The sequence below is a fragment of the Vombatus ursinus genome, unplaced genomic scaffold, assembly GCF_900497805.2.
Source record: "Vombatus ursinus unplaced genomic scaffold, bare-nosed wombat genome assembly UNPS02000577.1, whole genome shotgun sequence".
Taxonomy (NCBI): domain Eukaryota; kingdom Metazoa; phylum Chordata; class Mammalia; order Diprotodontia; family Vombatidae; genus Vombatus; species Vombatus ursinus.
The window spans coordinates 28101514-28122413 of NW_020940355.1; the positions used below are offsets into that span (position 1 = coordinate 28101514).

Genomic DNA, 20900 nt, shown 5'->3' on the forward strand with positions numbered 1-20900 from the left:
CTCAGGCATCCCTGATTTCTCATCCTTCCTCACCACACACATCCTATTGCTTCTGTCTTACTGATTCTACCTTCACAAGCTCCCCAGTATCCATGCTCTTCTTGCCGCTCAAATAGCCATATACAATTATACACAAAATGTATCAACATAAAGAGTACAATTTTGGGAGAGCTGGGGATAGGGTGAATCAAGAAAGATTTCATGTAGAAAGTGACATTTGAGTTGAGTTTTTAAAGAAACAAAGGATTCTAAGAGACTGAGGTAATGACAGAGCATTCCAGGAATGGGGTCAGTCAGTGCAAAGGCTCCATCATTGTTCTCCTTTTATGGCTCCTCTGTCCCTTCCTACTTGCTAAATTTGAGGATTCCTTAAGATTTATTCCTTGTCCTTCTGCTCATTTCTCTTTACACATTCCCTCTGAGACTTCATTCAATTTGTTGACTTCAAGTATTAATGTTGATGGATGACTTCAGAATCTCTCTAAACTCCCTCCAAAGTTCTAAAATGCATCTCCAAATGCCCATTAGATGTTTTCATCTTCCTTTCATATGTTCCACTGCCACCTCCAAATCAACATGTCTAAACCCATATTACCTTAATTATTATCATATTAAATATATTATGCTATAATAGAATAAATAACATTATATCATTATATTAAATAACCCATAATTATCTTCCCCCTTGAAATGTTTTCACCTCTGACCTGCATACTTCAGTAAATGGTACCACCATTCTCTCAATCACACTGGGCCAAGAAGTTCATCTCTTCCTTTGAGATGTTTCATGTATCTATTCCTTTTTCTCCCATTCTCACTGCAATATATGATAGAGGATCAGCAAAAGATGAATAAAAATAAAAAGATAACTTAGTATTAGTGAGGACAAAGTTGAAGATAAATAGCACTTTTCTGAGGTTAAGCCACAGCTAGACAGTAGCCCTCTGTAAGCCACAGAGATAGGGCCCAGCCAGTGGAGTTTATAACTTCTTCTAGCATTGATCAGCAGTGTAGGAACTGGAGAAGATAAAATGAACTATGAGAGTGACGCAAAGTTGTATAATGGTATTACTTACAGGGTAGAAGGTCAGATAGTGGCATTGTGAAGATAACACTGGTCTAGGGATAAAGGAGGCCCATGAGTTGCAATTCTGCCTCAGACACTTACTAGCCATGTGAACCTAGGCAAATCACATTTATATAGTGGTTACTGAATACCAGGCACTGTGTTAAGTGCTTTACAATTAGTAACTCATTTGATCCTCACTATAATCCTGGGAGGTAGCTCCTGTTATTATCCACACTTTACAGATAAAGAAACTGAGGTAAATAGAAGTTAAAATAGAAGTTAGTCACACAGCTACTCAATGTCTGAAGCTGAATTTAAATTCAGGTCTTCCTGACTCTAAGCTCAGTACCCTATCCACTGCACCACCTAGATGCTCCTCATCTATAAAAGGGGGATAACAGTAATATCTACCTCGTAGGGTTATTGCCAAGATCAAACGAGATAATACATATTAAACACTTTGTAAACCTTAGGGTGCTATATAAATGTTAGCCATTATTAAGGAGACGAAAACATTTAGGATGTTAGAAAGGGTAGCTTTGAAATGCCTGAATGAGGCCTACAGTGGGCAATGAGGCAAGTGAAGTGAGCCTGGAGTAGCTACCAATTAGATCAGTCAAAAAGTGGGGTGGGTTTGCCCTTGTTAGATGATGAGCTCCTGATCACTGGAATTGTTCAGGAAGAGTAGTTCTATGGGGAAAGCACAAGATTTGCAATTAGAAGACTTGGATTTGAATCCTTGATCTGCTAACCTCTCTTCTAACCTCCAGTTTCATATCTCTAGTTGTCTTTTAGATATTTTGAATTGGATGTTCCATAGACATTTTAAATTTAACATTTCCAAAAAGAACTCATTATCTTTTCCCCAAACCCTCCTCCCTTCCCCCTAACTTCCCTATTACTGTCTAGGGTACCACCACCCTCTTGGTCACTAATGCTCACAACTTAGGTGTGATCTTCAGTTCCTCATTCTTTTTATCACCCTCTACATCCAACGATTAAGTCTTGCCCCTTCTACCTTCATAATTTCTCTGATATAGATCCTCTTCTCCACCTGATACTGCCGACCCATTTTGCAGGCCCTTATCACCTCATGCCTGAACTATGTGAAATCAACTTTCTCTTCCTGCCTCAAGTCTCCCCTCCAATCCATCCTTCACTCAGCTGTCAAAGTGATCTTCCTCAAATGCAGGTCTGACCATGACACCCCCTCTATCCAATAAACTCCAGTGTTTTCCTATCATCTCCAGGATCAAGTTTAAATCCATGTTTGATTTTCAATTCCAGTGGTTCCCTGTCACCTCCAAAATCAAATAGAAAATCTTATGTTTGGCATTCAAAGCCCTTCATAACCTCCACCCACCCCTACTTTTCCAGTCTTTTTACACCTTACTCTTACCTATGTACTCTGTGGTCCAGTGACATTGGCATTTGCTGTTCCATGAGCAGGACATTCTATCTCCCAACTCTGGGCATTTTTCCTGGCTGTCCCCTTGCCTGGAAATCTCTCCTTCAGCATCTCTACGTCTGATTCTTTCAATTTTCAGCTTAAGTCCCACCTTCTCCAAGAAGCCTTTCCCAGTCTTCCTTGATCTTAGGGTCTTTCCTCTGAGATTTTCTCTAATTAAGCTTAAAATATAATTTGTTTGCACATACTTATTTGCAAATGGTCTGCCCCATTAGACTGTGTGACCCATGAGAGCAGGGAATGGTTTTTGCCTTTTTATATATCCTCAGAGCTTAGTGCAATGACTGGCACATAGTAGGTGCTTAATAAATGTTTATGACTTCGGCCTTCCATAATCTGTTCTTTCTCAATATTATATCTTAAAACCTCTAATTTCCTTCAGACCTTGACCACTTTATGTATGACGCCTTTCCTGATGCCCCCAGGAGATAGATATGATACTCAGCCAAAATGAACTTGTATTTATTTCATATATATTTAAATGTGTACATGTTGTCTGGCAGCTATGTGACATGGTAGATAATGCCTGGCTTGGACTCAGGATGACTCCTTTTTCTCAGTTCAAATCTGGCCTTAGACATTTACTATCTGTGTGACCCTAGGCAAGTCACTTAACCATATTTCCTCATCTGTAAAATCAGCTGGAGAAGGAAATGGCAAACCACTCCACCATCTTTGTCAAGAAAACCCCAAATGGGACCACAAAAAGTAGGACAGGATTGAAAAACAACTGAACAATAACGAAACATGTTGTCTTCCCCCAATAGAATGTAAGCTCCTTAGGGATAAGGACTTTCTTCTTTTAACCTAAATACTTAGCACAATTCTTGATGCATAGAATCATTTGTTCATAAATTTAGTCAGAAAAGGCCTCAAAGGCTGTCTATTCTACCTCCTTTTACTGATGAGGAAACAGACTCATAGGAGAGGAAGTGACTTATCCAAGGTCACATGGATAGTAAATGGTCTAGTAGAAACTTAATATAATGTTTAATTGATTGATCCTAAGTTTCCAGTGCAAATACTTGTTCAACTGTTCGTCCTGGGAATGCACCAATAAAGTCAAACAGACAATGCAAAGGAGTCCCAGAATATATACGGAGCTATGGTATCAGGTTACATTTAGCATTGTGATTTCCTACTTTTTCAAACTAATAATCTATCTGGGGAGAATGACAGGTTCTGTTAGGTTAGTAACCAGCAAACCAGCCTTCTGGCTACTCTGCTAAGACCAAACACAGTTCTAATTCTGAAGTTTAAGCACAGAATTGTGAACACACTTCCAAAAATAGTGAAGAACTCTTTGAAAAGATATGCTATTTTGAACTGTTGTAAAGACATGAAGAAGCCTTTCAAAATATTTTTATGCTTTTGGCTTTATCCATAGAGTGACCTTATCTTGCCCAGAACCACGCCTCCAGGCACTCCCTGGCTATCTCCACATTAGACTACTTGCTCTCCAGTCATTCTCCCCATGCCCCTCCCACTGGAACCTTGGACTCTGGCCCTGGGACGATGGATTCTGATATGAGAGCTTTTGCCTAATCTTACTTGGAAGTAGGCCTCCATGTCAACTGCTCTTTCCTCTCCTGCTTTCTAATTCCACTTTAACATGCTGTCCTTCCCCATTAGAATGTCATCTTCTTGAGGGCAGAGACTATCATGCCAGATGATCAATGATGAAACATACTATCTCCCTCCTGACAGAGAGGCAATGTAATTGATTTATAGTACAGAATGAGACAAAAATATTTTTGAATACAGGTAATAAGAGAATTTATTTTGCTTGACTATGCATATTATTTACAAGGAATTTTCTTTTCTTTTTTCAATGAAGTAGGAGGTGGTAGGGAAAGAAAATAGATTTCTATTAACTTTTTAAAAGTACAGCTGTAGGGCAGCTAGGTAGCGCAGTGGATAGAGCACTGGTTCTGGAGTCAGGAGGACCTGAGTCCAAATCCGGCCTCAGACATATAACACTCACTAGCTGTGTGACCCTGGGCAAGTCACTTAACCCCAATTGCCTCACCAAAAAAAAAAAAAAATAGAGATGTAGAGAGTGCTGTAGATATGAAATACTTCACGCTCTTTCATATGAGGTCACTGCTTAAGTGTTTTACTTTGCTCCGAGAGACCTCTTATGGTGGAGGATGATCTGTAAATGTTCGCAACATAAAAACAAAACATCTCAATAAAGCTCTTTAAAATGTCAAAACAAAACAAAATCCTTGTAACAAAAATACAAATCATAATAAAGCAAAACAAGTTCTCACATTAGCTATCCCCCAAAATAAATGCTTCATTCTGCACCTGGACTGCTCTTTGTCAGGAGGTGTTGCTCTGTCATCAGTCATCTGAAATCATAGTTGGTCATTGCACTGATCAGAGTTCTTATATCTTTCAAAAATCATGTTTTTACAACACGGTTGTTATTTTATAAATTGTCCTCTTGGTTTTACTCTCTCATTTCATATTAGTTCATACAAATCTTTCCAGGTTTCTCTGAAACTTTCCCTTTCATCATTTGTTACATAATAACAGTATATTCCATTAAAATCAGACACCATAATAAATTCAGACATTCCCCAATTGATGTCCACTGTCTTAGTTTCCAATTCTTTGCCACTACAAAAGGAGCTGCTATCCATATTTTCACACACATAGGTGTTTTTCCTCTTTCTTTGATCTCTTTGGGTCTAGTAGTGGTATTATTTCTGGGTCAAAGAGTTTACCCAGTTTAGTTCCTTTGAGAGCATAGTTCCAAATTGCTTTCCAGAATGGATAGACCCACTCACTGAGCCACCAACAGAACACTAACATACCTATGTCACTTATTGTTCAGTCTTTTTCAACTCTTCATGACCCCATTTGGGGTTTTCTTGGCAAAGATACTGGAGTGGTTGGCCATAGGAAACTGAGGCAAACAGTGTTCGGTGACTTGCCCAGGGTCACACAACTAGTAACTGAGACCAGATTTGAACTCAGGAAGAGGTGTCTTCCTAACTCCAGGTGGCACTGAGCCACCTAGCTGCCTCATCCCTATGTCAGCCAGTGAAAAACAGCTTGACTATTACAGCTACAGCCCCACCCCTTCCCACCCCCCATTTTTAACCTCTTCCTGGAATGGTACTGTTAGGGTTAACTTTCCTACTTCTCTATTCCTCATTCCTAGTTTCATGTTCCTTATTCCTCTTCCTTATTAGGTAATCTAGAAAATATCTTCATTTTACTGGTCCTATAGATAACAGGACAGTGTCCTATTGTGATCATACTGTCTCTTTGTCTCAAATGACATATAAAGTCTAGCCCTGAGGCTGTCTAAGCCTTTGATGGGAGTCTGAATCTCCCCCTCCTCTGCTAATAGAAATTGTTTTCTACTTTCCCTTGTAAGTAGCAATAAAGATTGTTAAAGCTATCTCTGTACGGTAATGACACTTCTCATCTGGATTCTCTGCATTATAACCTATATTCCTACAGCACCTTCAACATCTGTCATTTTCTTTTTTTTTGCCAACTTTGCCAGTCTGATCTGAGTCAGGTAGAACCTCAGTTGTTTTAATTTCCTTTTTTATTAGTGATTTAGAATATTTTTATGACTGTTGATGGCTTCAATTTTGTCCCTTGAAAACTGTCCATATCCTTTGACGATTTGTTAGTTGGGGAATGGCTCTTGTTCTTATAAATTTGAATTAGTTATTTATATAGCATGGATACAAGAACTTTATTAGAGAAATTTGCTTCAAATATTTTTCCCCCTGTAACTATTTCTCTTCTAATATTACCATGTAGTTCTAGGCTTAGGTGGCTTCCTACATTTGATTTGAGGTGCTGATAAAAGGTCTGACTACCCCAAGTCTACCCCACCACTATAGAGTTTATTTAGCCCATAGAAATCCTTTTTTAAAATGCAAATACCCATGGGACCACTAGAGCTGCAGGAAGTCATTTAGTCAGTTACCTCAAAGTCTAAAAAGAATGACACCAACAAGAAGCAGGGGCTTAGTGGAGAAGATGGGGTTGTACTGAAGAGTGAAGGATAACTCAGAGGACAGAAACCTGGAGACTAAAAGAATACATGATGGCATCAACATATTAGGGAAGGCAGGCAGAGGGGTGGGTTTAGGGAGAAAGAGAGCAGCTGTGAGGATCACATGAGACAACATGTACATACAGTGCTTTGCAATCTTTAAAGCGCTACATACATGCTAGTAGTTATAATAATTATTATTATTTAGAGTTCATTTGGGGGAATGTTGAGTTTGACGTGCCTGTGGAACATTCAGGTAGCGATGTCCAGCAGGCAATTGAAGGTGGGACAGGAGCTCATGAAAGAGATAAGATTTTTGCAGTCATCTTGCACACAGAAAAGAGCTGAAATCAGAGGTGATCCTGTTATCTGAACCAAATATCAGGATACATGGTATGACTTCGAGAATTATTATTTAAAGACGCAGAATTTTATATATCATAGATTTAGAGCTGGAAGTGACTTTAGAGATAATTGACAAGCATTTCTTAATTTCTTACTTTCTGATACTCCCTGTGCTAAACCCTGAGGATACAAATAACAATGGAGAACAATCCCCAATCCCAAGGAGCTTCTATTTTAATGGTAAAGGCAAATATATAAATTATATATATATATGTATATGCATATGTCTGTAAGTATATGTGTGTATAGATATGTGCACGTGTGTATATGTGTATGTGTATGTATATATGCATATGTATATGTATGTATACATGCACTTATTTATGTGTATGTATATATGCATGTGTATATGTGTATATACATGTGTATATGTGTGTATACGTGTATATATAAACAGACACATATATAATAACATATGGAGTGGAAGATTATCTCACAAGGCATGGCATAGAAGCTAGAGGAACCAGAAAGGTTTCCCAAGGAAGGTGGCTCAAGTGCCACCTTCCTTCTTAAAGAATGTCAAGCTTCCTCAGAGTCAGGTTGGGAGAAAGAGCATTCCAGATGTGGAGAATAGCCAATGAAAAGTCTCAAGACAGAAATGGAGTGTTATGTCCAAGGAAGAACATATAGGCCAGTATGGCTGTATGGGACAGTATGAGGAGGAGACAACATGAGGTAATAAGGAGCTGGACTAGAGAGGTGGCAGTGTCAGAAAAGAGAAGGGGGCATCAGAGGACAGAAGAGAGTTTTTAGGAGACATGTTGAAAAGATGTCATCAACAGGTCTTGGCAACAGATTGCATATGGAAGGTGAGAGATAATGAGGAATCCATGTTGACTTCTAGGTGATTCGCCTGAGGATGGTGATACCTTCTACTGGAAGCGATAAGACTGCAGGGGGGGAGGGGCAGATAATGGTTTAGGAGGAAAGATTATAAGCTCCATATTAGATATATTGAGTTTAAGATTTCTACTGGACATCCAGTTCAAGACGTCTGAAAGTTGTGTTGGAGATGTGAGATTGGAGGTCAGCAGAGAGATCGGGTATAAGTTATTTGTATGTTATCTCCCCACTGAAATGTCAACTCCATGAGTGCAGAGACCATGTTTTTGCCTTTTTGTGTGTGTCTCCAATGCTTAGCCAGTGTGTAGATTATAGTAATTACTTAATAAATGCTTATTGATTGACTAACACAGATACCACACCTAACAGTTTTGCCATATTACCATACTTCCTCTTTAATTGCTACTGCATCTGGAAAGTGGGCTGTATTACAACCTTACACCAGTGAAATAACAGGTTCAGACAAGAAAAAGACAAAATCCCCAGTATAGTAGGTGATTACAGTAGGTGTATCTAGGGAAGGTAGGCTCCAGTGGATTACAGATTTCTGGAGGTAGCAGAAGGTTGCTATCTCCCACAGAGCTACTAAATTAATATTCCTAAAGCTCAAGTCTTACCATGTCACTTCCCTCATCAAGAAACTCCAGTGGCTCACCATTGTCTTTAGGGGAAAACACGAACTCCTCTGTTTGGCATTTAAAGCCCTTCACAAGATGTGTCTAGCCCACCTCTCTAGGCCTGTTCCACATATTACTCCCCTTCACACACTCTATTTTCTAGCCCAGTCGACCTATTTGTTTTCACCTGTATGTAATTGTCTTAAGACAGACCTAAAGGCAGCTAGGTGGAGCAGTGCATAGAGCCCTGGGCTTGGAGTCAGGAAGACCTGAGTCCAAATCCAGCCTCAAATACTTACTAGCTATGTGACCCTAGGCAAGTCGCTTACTCTTGTTTGCCTCAGTTTCCTCATGTGTAAAATGAACTGGAGAAGGAAATGACAAACTACTCCAGTATCTTTGCCAAGGAAACCCCTAAAGGGATTAGGTAGAGTCAGACAAGAGGGAAACAATTGGACAACAACAAAATTTGAGTAATAGTAGCAGCGCCTATGTCCCTAGGGGGTTGTGAGGGTAAAATGAGATAATATTTATATTCAAAACCTTAAAGTGCAGATTATAAATGCCAGCTATTATTATTATCTCCACTGCAGCCTGACAGAATTCCTCTCTTTCAAAGTTCAGCTCAAATGCCAACTCCTAAACTAAGCCTGTCCCGGCTTCCCTTTTCCCCTCCGCTTCCTAAGAACTTGATTTGTATTTACTCTCTAAATATTTTATAGTTCTTTTTTTGTCTTCTGTTGAGTTTTGTTTCCTCTTTCTGGTGGTTCCTCCTATTGGTTCTAATTCTTACTTACAACATCACTAATGTGAAAATACGTTTAATAGGAATGTATTTTATAGCCTATATCAAATTGTGCAGTGTCTGGGGGAGAGTGGGGGAGAAAAATTTAAAACTCAAAAGCATTTGGAAGTGATTGTTGATAAATCAAAATAAATTAATAAAAAATATTTTATAGCTCTTTTTTTTTGTTTATATGTTGTTTTCCCTTCATGAGAAGGTAAATTTCTAGAGGGCAAGGACAATTTTTGTACATAGTGGTTTTTGTACATAGTGGTTTACGTTATCTCCCTCATTAGATTGAGAACTCCTGGAGATCAGGGATTGTTTTTTGCCTTTCTTTGTATCCCCAGTGAGTGCTTAACACAGTGATAGGAATGTAGTAGGTGCATAATACTTGACTTGACTTACATAATGCATAATGCAAGAAGTAGGAACTTTATAAATGTGTATTGAAATTATGTGTGAATGTCGGAACAGATTAGTAGAGGTATGAAAACAAACAAAAAAAAAGGTTGCACTGAAAAAAGCCTTGAAAACAAACCTCTTATTCTAAGAGTTGGTCCTACTGACAACACTAAAGATGAGTTGAGAATGAAGTGCCTGTGAGTTTTAAAGACTTGACAGAATTGGTGTTGATAAAGACCAGCCAGCCAATAAACATTTATCCTTGTTCAATTGCGAACAACTCTTCATGATCCCATTTGAGGGTTTTCTGGGCAGAGATACTGGAATGGTTTACCATTTCCTTCTCCAGCTCATTTTGCAGATGAGGAAACTGAGGCAAACAGGGTTCAGTTGATGAGGTTGGGATCTGGGCCCCACAAAGGAAAAACCCTGGACTTTCCCACTTGGCCAAATCTCTGGTCTTCGCTAGACACCCAATCTCCCCTCCATTGTCCTGCCTCCCTTTGGCCCCAGGCCACTTCCCACCCTTGGTCCTATCTAGGCTCCATTTCCCTGGAATCCTATTACCTCATAGACTACTTGGCCACTCCTAGATCCCTCCCACAATCTTTCTGTATATAAGGTCCATCTTGTCTCCATTAAGATGCTCAGATTTTCACAATCTAGCCAATAGCCCACAGATACTCAGATTCCCTAAGAGTCTAGCTAATATGGCAAATCTTCAATAAACCTTGTTTTTGGCTGAAAGAAGGCTTGGGTGGAATTCTTTCGGGCAGGACCCCGAACCTCTAGACCTCATCACAGTGACTTGCCCAGGGTCCCACAGCTAATAAGTGTCTGAGGCAAGATTTGAACTCAGGAACATGAGTCTTCCTGACTCCAGGCCCAGTACTCTAACCATTATGCCACCTAGCCTCCCCTCCAAACTCCTGAGCTCAGCTTTAAATGCTTTAAATAGAGCCATGGCTATCAGGCTCCATCTTATTTTTCCAGACAAGTCACATTATTCCCATTTACCTAAGCAAACTGGCTTACATGCTCTTCCCAAAACTCAACATTCTATCTCTTGTCTCCATCCCATTGTATCATTTGTTGTTCCCCATGCTTAAACACATGACCTCCTCACCTCAGCCTCCTAGAATCCCTGCCTTCCTTCGGGCTAAGCTCATATCCTATCTCCAATGAGAAGCTCTCTCCCTCTCCCATTATCAAATGTGAATATTCCCTGTAGGAGAGACAGCATGGAAAAGTAGGATTTGAGTATGGTCTTGAGGTCTTACAGTTGGAATATCTAGGTTCTGACTCTATCTCTGTGATCCAAGGCTATACCCTACATTTTAGTGCCCCAGGCAACTCTTGGGAGTCTCTGATAGGCTTTGTTGGAGGCAGTTCTATATGTGCACCAAAGAAATCATCAGGCAGACCCAAACACTTATCTATCTGCCTGTTGTATTCCCCCCTAGTAGAACAAAAGCCCCTTGTGGAGAGAAAATATTTTAAAATTCTGTTTTTGTATTCCAGTATATACTATACTTTGTATTCCAGGATATACTTATACTATAAGCAGATCACAGAAGTAGATAGAGGGAGGGCCTAGGAATAAGCCAAGTGCTGTATTAAGCTGTCTGTATTAAAACAGATTGGAGAAGTGGATAGAGAGAGGACTTTTGGAGTCAGGACTCAGTGGGACTTAAGCCCACCCTCTGGCACATACATAGGTATCCAGGAAGACCATCATCTCTGGTGTGAATGCTTGTGTAGCTCTTTCTCAGGCAGCTTCTCCATCTTTGGAGTCCATCACTCATCTGTGGCTCCAAGAAGTTGCAGCATGCACAGAGGCCACACCCTGGTAAAAGTCACCTGGGCAGATGGGCTATACCAGGTTGATGGTAACTGAAGGACCTCAAACCCATTAGTGAGTTAGGGGTATTTACTCCCAAGCATGTGAAGACTTCCCAGGCAGAATAGGTAGATGAGAACAATTTGTTCCCATGGCCACAAAGACAGCTGAAACAGGCAGTATGGAGCACTTAGGGTTTGGTCAGACATCAAAGATGCCAAGGTCATCCACTCCATCTCAGGCCATCACCCATCATCCTGACTTGTCTTGCCCCTGGAGTTCTATGACTCTGGAAGAGAGAGTGAGACTGATGACTCTGCAACTCTGCCGCACTTAAATCCAATTCATGTGCAAGTGAAATCGTTGGTTCTCTTTGAAAATGAATGACAAAGCCCAGCAGCAAGAGATAGAAAGAGAAATTCCATTAAAAATAACTGTAGACAATATAGAATACCTGGGAGTCTACCTGCCAAGACAAACCCAGGAACTCTATGAAGACAATTACAAAATACTTTTCATACAAAGTCAGATCTAAATAAAACTATCAATTGCTCATGAGTAGGCTAAACCAGTATAATAAAAATGGCAATCCTACCTAAATTAATTTACTTATTCAGTGTCATACTAATGAAACCACGTACAATTATTTTATAGAGCCAGAAAAAATTAACAACAAAATTCATATGGAAAAACAAAAGGTCAAGAATATCAAGGGAATTAATGAAAAAAATGCAAAGTAAGGTGGCCTAGTCATACCAGATCTCAAACTATATTGTAAAGCGGCAATCATCAAAATTATCTGATAATGGCTAAGAAATAGAGTGGTGGATCAGTGGAATAGATTAGGTACATAAGACACAGTAGTAAATGACCATAGTAATCTAACGTTTAATAAGCCCAAAGACTTCAGCTTCTGGGACAAAAATTCACTATTTGACAAAAATTGCTGAGGAAACTGGAAAACAGTATGACAGAAACTAGGCATAGGCCAACATCTCATATGGTATACCAAAATAAGGTCAAAATGGGTACATGATTTACACATAAAGCGTGATACCATTAGCAAATTAGGAGAGCAAGGAATAGTTTATCTCTAAGATTTCTGGGGAAGGGAAGAATTTATGACCAAACGAGATAGAGAACATTATGAGACATAAAATGGACAATTTTGATTATATTAAATTAAAAAGTTTTTCACAAACAAAACCTATGTAACCAAGATTAGAAGGAAAGAAAGCTGGGAAACAATTTTTACAGCAAGTGTCGCTGACAAAGGCCTCATTTCTCAAATATATAGAGAACCAAGTCAAACATAAGAATATAAGTCATTCCCTAGCTAATAAATGGTCAAAAGACACAAACAGGCAGTTTTCAGATAAAGAAATCAAAACTATCTATAATAATAGGGGGAAAATGCTCTAAATTACTATTTATTACAGAAACACAAATTAAAATAGCTCTGAGGTACCACCTCACATCTATCTGATTGGTTAATGTGAAATAAAAGGCAAATGATGAATGTTAGAGAGGATGTGGGAAAACTGGGACACTAATGCATTGTTGGTGGAGTTGTAAACTGTTCTAACCATTCCAGAGAGCAATTTGAACTATGCCCAAAGGGCTGAAAAACTGCACATATTCTTTGATCCAACAATATCACTATTAAGTCTATCCTAAAGAGATCATAATAAAGGGGAAAGGACCTCCACGTACAAAAAATATTTATAGTGACTCTTTTTGTGGTGGCAAAAAATTGGAAATTGAGGGGACGTTCATCAGTTGGGGAATGGCTAAATAGGTTGTGGTATATTAATGTAATAGAATACTATTGCGCTATAAGAAATGACAATTGGACAGATTTCAGAAAAGACTTATATACACTGGAAAGACTTATATGCACTGATGTAAAGTGATGTGAGCAGAACCAGAACATTGTACACAACATCAGCAACATGATCACCTATGACCAGTTTAGTTCTTCTCAACAATACAATGATCCAAGACAAGTCCAAAAGACTCATGATGGAAAATGCTATCCACATAAAGAGAAAGAACTGATGGAGTCTTAATACAAATCAAAGCATACTATTTTCACTTTTTTTCCCCTGGTTTTTTCCTTTTGCTCTGTTTTGTCTTTCATAACATGATTAATATGGATATGTGTTTTACATGATTGCACATGTATAACCTATATTAAATTGCTTGCTGTCTTGGGGAAGGGGGAAAGGAGGGAAAAAATTTGGAACTCAAAATTTTATATTAAAAATAAAACTTAAAAAATTTAATAAAGTTATATAAATTTCAAAAAAAAAAAGAAAACAAAGCGGGGGAAAACACAACAAAAAACTAGCAAGACTTGGGGAAAATAATTTAATCTCTCAGTTTTCCCTGAGAATTCTCCAGGACAATAAATTGCAAAGTAGATACAGATCTTCACTGTAGAGTGGGTTCTCCCTTTGCTAATTTCTTACATAAGAGGTGGGGCAAGAAAAGTCCTTACTACCACAAGTACTTCATAAAAATTGAGTTGGATTGGATTAGCTGGGGAGGGAGGAAGAAGAATGCTTTTTAAAATCAGAGTAGAAAGTGCCTAGCTCAGTGCCTTGAACGTAGTAGAGGCTTGCTAAATATTTGATGAATTGAGAAGTCAAGGAAGGGGGCAGTCAGAACTAGTTATGTGTGGGGGTTGATATAAGAGTAAGAAATTACTCACTTTCCCAGAGAAGGGATCTGCTGCCTGGAAGGAGGCTAGGGTTTGTTGTCCGACTGATTAGCTAGTGTTGTGTAAGCAGGATTAAGCTGTAGGCAATTGGAGCTGGGGGAAACTAGTCAGAGAAACCCTCACCATCAGCTGACAATCACTCATTCCTCAATCTCATTTATCACCTTTCTAACAGCAGTAGAACACTTCTGTGGCTGACAAAAAGGACTAGAGGTCTGCTTCTGTTTTAATCAACTCAGTCGTTTTCTCCATGCTACAGCTTGCTGAGTTTTATTTCAATGCGGACCATGGCTACCTGGAGGGTCTGGTCCGAGGGCACAAAGCTTGCCTCTTGACCCAGCAAGACTACAATAACTTAGTGCAGTGTGAAACTCTGGAAGGTAAGTGCTGCCATTTTCAAACTTTTGGAAAATAAACAGCAGATGATAGAGCTTTCTGTAAACTTTAAGAGAGAAACTCTGCTTCCAGTGGCTGGGGAGCCTGGAGAACTTTGTCCTGAGGCCAGCTCTCATTTTCTGAATAGCCTATTCTCTCAAAAGCATGATGAAAAAATAGAATCTGCCTCTTTACCTTTACTGGTGGTGAACTCACAGTTTGAAGTTCCCCTGAGACACTGCTAAAATTTTGCAAAAAATATATTAATATGCCAGACTGGTACACTCATTGATCTAAAGAGTGAATGTCAAATCCATATTTACATCTTACATTTAGTTAGCACTTTAAGGTTTACAAAGAGTTTGAAGGACATCATCTCGTGACTTGGTTCTTACAACCAGCCTGAGAAGTACAAGCCTACGGGGTGGCTAAGAGGAGGCTGGCTGGCCGACCCAGGAGTCAGGAGGCCTGGGTTCTAAACCTATTCTCTTCTTACTAGCTATGACATTGGACAAATTATCTAAACTCTTCCAGCCTCGGTTTCCTCTCCTATAAAGTAGGATTGACAGTATTGATAAAATAGCTACGATCACTATGTTGTCTTGAGAAAAGTGACTTGCCAAATTTAAGACAAAATAAATGTGAGTTTATTACATTTTATAGATGAGTAATTCAGGCTCAGAAAGAACCAAATGACTTACTCATGATCATGTGGCTCAAACCCAGATCTTCTGACCATAAGCTTTTTACACCATACCAGACTACCACTTGTTAATTTCAGTATAACCTTGATACTAACTAAAATGCAGCCAGTCACAGTGGACAGAGCGTGCTAGGTCTGGAATCATGAAGACCTGATTTCAAATCCAGCCTCAGACGCTTAGTAGTTGTGTGACCGTAGGCGAGTAAGTCACTTAACTTCTTTCTTGCTTCAGCTTCGTCAACTGTAAAATGGCGATAATAATAGCACCCACCTCTCAGGGGTGAGGATCAAGTGAGATCTTATTTGTAAGAAGTCATGGCACATAGTAGTCTATATAATGCTTATTCCCTTCTTTTTCTTCTTCCCCATCCTGCCCTCACCTTCCCTAAATTTCCATCTAATTCAAAAAAGAGTTTAAAAAAAAACCCAAAACTTGACCTATGCCCGGGAAGAGGAAGTTAAGAAAAAGCTCTTTGAAGGTGACTTTGTGAGCTGCTTTAGTGAAAGCAGTAACTGCCAAGCCACGGAACAGACTGGTTAAATCCTGAGCCTGCAGAACAGCAGCAGCAGCAACAGAAGGAACGCAGGTGCTTTCATTTGAAATGGGAAGAGCCAGACACTAATGCCTCAGAAATGATAACAGCCAATTCTATTCTCCATAAATTAATTGCAATAGCAGCAAATAATCCAAACTGAAGATTGTTAATTACGTTTACGCAGCTGAGGTGCCTCAATGGTGGCAAAATTGTAGAGTATCTTCAGTGTTTCTGAGAAGGGGGATCTTAAGTGAATTCCTTTTTCATTTGTAGCCTAGTTTTTCAAATGAGCCAAGATAGGAGAAAGTTCATGGAAGCTATGTTTGCACCAAAATCCAAAGAAACAGATAGGCAGCCATTGTGGGTTTGAAAACAAAAGGGTAAAGAGATAAGTGTGTGGAGTTAAGTCTGTCCTGGAGCAGATCTCCCTGCCTCTGCTTGCTATTTGGTTAATTTTTATGTATCTTTTGGGACTTTTGTTTAAAGCTGGTGTTCTCAGTTTCAAGGTAGGTGTGGAAGGGGGTTAATCATCATCATTATCATCATCATCATCATCATCATATATAGTGCCCACTCAGTGCCAGACACTGTGCTAAGTGCTTTATTATCTCATTTGATCCTTACAATAGCCCTTGGGAGTGGATACTATAATTATCTCCACTTTACAGATGAGGAAACTGAGGCAAACCGGTTAAATGACTTGCCCAGTGTCACACAGCTAGTAAATGTCTAAGGCCAGATTTGAACTTGTCTTCCTGACTCTAGGATCTATCCAGTCTGGGTGCTACCAGCTGCTAGTGGTGTTACTTCATTCCCTTTATCCTTTATAGGTGTGTATGATAGAAAAAGATGAGGGCTGCTCTTGTGGCAGGGGGAAAGGATGGTAGGTAGACAGGCAGAGTGCTCCCTTGGTACCTTCTCAGAAGAAATCAAGGAAAGTCTCTGGGATGGTATGTTGGGTGGACGGACCTCCTGGGAGAAACTTAGGGGAGGATATGGAAATAGTATTGAAGGATGGGAAGTAGTGAATGGGCACTATTGGGATGAGAATGCCTGAGAGGAGGGCTTCTTTTCTTTCTTCCTCTCTTTCTTTCTTTAAATACGTTTTTATTTATTTCATTAAACATTTCCGATTGTATGTAAAAATAATTTTTAACATTCATTTAAAATTTTTTTGAGTTCCAAATTCTCTCCCTCCTGCCCCTCTCCCACCCCTTGATAAGGCAAGTAATATGATATCATATTAGCCATGTTGCAAAAGAAAACACACACACACACACACACACAAGCAAAAAAGTATAATTTAACCTGCACTCAGAGCTCATTAGTTCTCTCTCTGGAGGTGGGATAGCATTTTTCATCTTGCAAATCATCTTTGGAATTGTCTTGGATCATTGTCTTGATCAGAGTAGCTAAGTCTTTCATAGTTGATCATCAAAAAAACCACATTTGGGGCAGCTAGGTGGCGCAGTGGATAGAGCACTGGCCCTGAAGTCAGGAGGACCTGAGTTCAAATCCGACCTCAGACCAAATACTTGACACTTACTAGCTGTGTGACCCTGGGCAAGTCATTTAACCCTAATTGCCTAAAAAACAAAACAAAAACAAAAAAACCATATTTGAGGCCCAGGAACTCTTCTCAGAATGTTTTTAAATGTCTGAAATAAAATACATACAAGGACTAAGGAAATCAATTTTATTGAAATAGAGCCATCAAATTAAAAAAAAAAATTACGGAGACCAGGTTCAGAGCTCTTACTTTCAGCATTGCTTTACATACATCCAGGCCCCAGGATTTTTTTCCCTAGCAAACTCCACTCCACCTTCATTTTTTCTCTTTCCAATTGTCAACAGATAATTCCTACTCCTTTCTCTCTGACAGGTATTCACTTGGTCACTAAACTTATCTCTGTTTCCCATCAATGATAACATTTTCTTTCTTTTTTGTAAATGGTATTTTATTTTTTCCAATTACATGTAAAGACAGTTTTCAACATCCCTTTTTAATAAGATTTTGAGTTTCAAATTTTTCTCCATCCCTTCCTCCCCTCCCCAAGATAGCAAGCAATCTGATATAGGTTATATACATGCAAAATGATAACATTTTCATGGTATGTAGGGCTAAAAAGGACTCATTTTATAAATGAGGGAATTTTTTGAAGAAACACCAAAAAGTAAGTTCTAGATCGGTAGAATCTAGAGCTTGAAGGGACTCTCAGGTGTTACCTAATCCAACCCCATCATTTTACGGAAAAGAAAACTATAGTCCAGAGACCTTATTCCAGTCCCAGGCCATCTCCCATCTTCCAATCCTGTGGTCATTCCCCAATGCCACCCAGCTGGTTGCCTCACTAGTGGTAATTTAGGAGACCTGAATACTGCTTCAGGCTCTGTGTAGACTTCAGCTCCATCTTTACCCTGGGAATAATAATAATAGCTGCCCTGCTTGACCTCTTTCATGGCCATGTTGGGAGATAATTTATATAAAGTAATGCTACTGTCACATCTGGCCGCTCTTGAGCGGAGAGCAGCCAGTAGGTTTTCTTTTCTTTTTTTTTTTTTAAGGTCAGAAAGGATTTAAAAAGAGAGGATTATAGTTTCAAGGGCAGAGGTATAAGAAGAAACTTAAGGACTGGGAATGTCTCTCTACAGAGTATCCCAAATGTTTTAGTGAAATTTTAAGCTTTTAATAACAGAAAACTGCATTAACACTTTTGGGACATCCTGTATTTTTGCATGGAAAGAATGATAAGCAAATAATGTTCAAGAGAACACTCCACAAAGTCATTTTAACCCAGTGTGTAAAACCAGGCACTTTTTTGGTAATAGTTTATCACCACATCAGAAAAGAACTTTGAATCCCAAAAGAACATTTCCCCCTATGATTCCAAGCTATTAAGTACTATTTTAGAAACAACTTTCAGGACAGAGGTAAATATTAAAAAAAAAAATTTACAAGGATAAAATATAAGGTAACACTACCAAAAATATATTTTAGGAACTATTATTCACAAACTTTTTTGAGACTTGGTCTGGTCTGAGATATTCCAAGGCCTACTACTGACTCACTGTAACCATCACTAAAACCTCTATGGCTTAATTTTCCCATCTCTAAAATAGGGGAACTGATTCATGTTGCTTTTGTCATTGGGGACAATCTCGTTACTGGAGCTAACAGAAGCTGAGGCTATATAAAGGCTGGTCCACTTTCAGTATTTTCTTTCTCACCCGTGATCTAAAACTTGATGGGGCCTTAGATCTCATTGAATCCCATATCTAGGGGCAGCTAGGTGGTTCAGTGGATGGACCTGCCCTGGAGTCGGGAGGACTTGAGTCCAAATCTGACCTCAGACACTAGCTGCGTAACCCTGGGCAAGTCACTTAACCCTGATTGCCTCAAAAAAAATAAAAAAAAAAGATCCCATATCTTTCTAGCTAGAAAGAGACCTTGGGGAGCATCTTGTCCAACCCCTCTCATTTTACAGGTGAGGAAACTGAGGTTCAGAGATCATAGTTAAGTGACTTGCCTGAGGTCATCCACCTATTAAATGACATAGCTGGAATTCAAACCCAAGTCCTATTGATTCCAGAGCTAAATGTCTTCAGTCCAACCCCTTCATTTTGTAGATGAAGACACTGAGGTCTAAGGAGGTTATATGACTTGCTTGATGTCACAGTTGGGATTTGAACCTAGGACTACTTGACTGCCAAGCCAATTCCCTTTATACCATACCATACCGTATCTAGTCCAGTCCTTTCCACCACCACCTCTCCTTTTGCAGGTGAGGAAACTGAGGCCCAGAGAGTTTGTGATTTGCCCCAAAGTCACACTGGTGGTAATTTGCTCCCTTGCTCCAGTCTCTCACTTACAAGTCCTTAAGATGATTTAATCAATGAAAGTAATAGTTAACCTCTATTGTTAAAAATATTTACAGCCCTTTCTCAATCCTGATCCTGCTTGATATCTGTGCAATATGTGACATCACCAGAGCATCAATCTCTCCTTTTTTTTTTTTTGCTTTTTGGTGAGGCAATTGGGGTTAAGTGACTTGCCCAGGGTGGCACAGCTAAAATTTCCTTGCTTTTGTATTGGATCATAGGATCATAGACTTAGGACTGGAAAAGGACCTTTGAGGTCATCAACTCCAATTCCCCTCATTCAGGATTTGAACCTTGTTCTCAGAGTCCAAATCCTAAGCTCTTTTCACTGTCCCACATTCCCTTCCCACTCTCCTCTTTAGGTGTCACTGTTTCTCCTGGTTCTCCTCCTAACTGCCCAACAGCTTCTTCTCAGTTGATTTTGCTGTTTGTTTTTTTTCATCCAGTTCCTTCATTACCTCTATCCTGGACTATTGCAAAAGCTTTCTAACGGATCCTCCTTTCTCGTGTCTCTTCCCCACCCCCACCCATCCTCTAATAAACTGCCAAGGTCATTTTTCTAAAACTTGGATCTGACCAAGTCACAGATACCCACCCCCACCCCCACCCCCTTCAATATGCTCCCTTGGCTTCTTATCATCTCCAAGATCAAATATCCTTTGGACTCTACTCCAATCCCACCTTTAGGAGACCTTTTCCTTTTCCTCTAGCTGTTAATGTCTTCCCTCTCTCAGACTGTTTTCTATTTACTCATTTACCTACTTCCATTTACTTGTTTGAACTTAATTATGTTCTCTTCTCCAGGAATGTCTGTCTGACCCTGGGCAAGTCACTTCACCCTGTTGCCTCAATTTCCTCATCTGTAAAATGGCAATAATAATAGCACCTACCTCCCCAGGGTAGCTGTGAGGATCAAGTGAGAAAATTGTAAAAGTTTAGCACAGTGCCTGGCACATAGTAAGCACTATATCCGTGTTAGCTATCATTATGATAATGATGATGATGAGCTCCTCGGAGGCAGAAACTTTTTTTCATATTAACAGTGTTCACAGCACTATGCGAGCAGGTAGGTGGTACAGTGGATAGAGCACCTCACCCGGAGTCAGGAAGACCTGAGTCCAAATCTAGCCTCAGACGCTTACTAGTTGTGTGACCCTGGGCAAGTCACTGAACCCTGTTTGTCTCAGTTTCCTCATCTGTAAAATAAGCTGGAGAAGGAAATGGCAA

General features: G+C 39.5%; 1 protein-coding gene across 1 annotated transcript in view; it reads left to right on the plus strand.

Annotated features, from left to right (window-relative positions):
• The first annotated feature begins 14227 nt into the window (after nt 1-14227).
• ATP6V0D2 (ATPase H+ transporting V0 subunit d2) overlaps nt 14228-20900 on the plus strand; it is a 30550-nt gene continuing 23877 nt past the window's right edge. Inside the window, exon 1 of the mRNA XM_027846683.1 lies at nt 14228-14560. Coding sequence (XP_027702484.1) covers nt 14431-14560 — 130 coding nt within the window. The 5' untranslated portion in view covers nt 14228-14430. The remainder of the gene's footprint in view (nt 14561-20900) is intronic.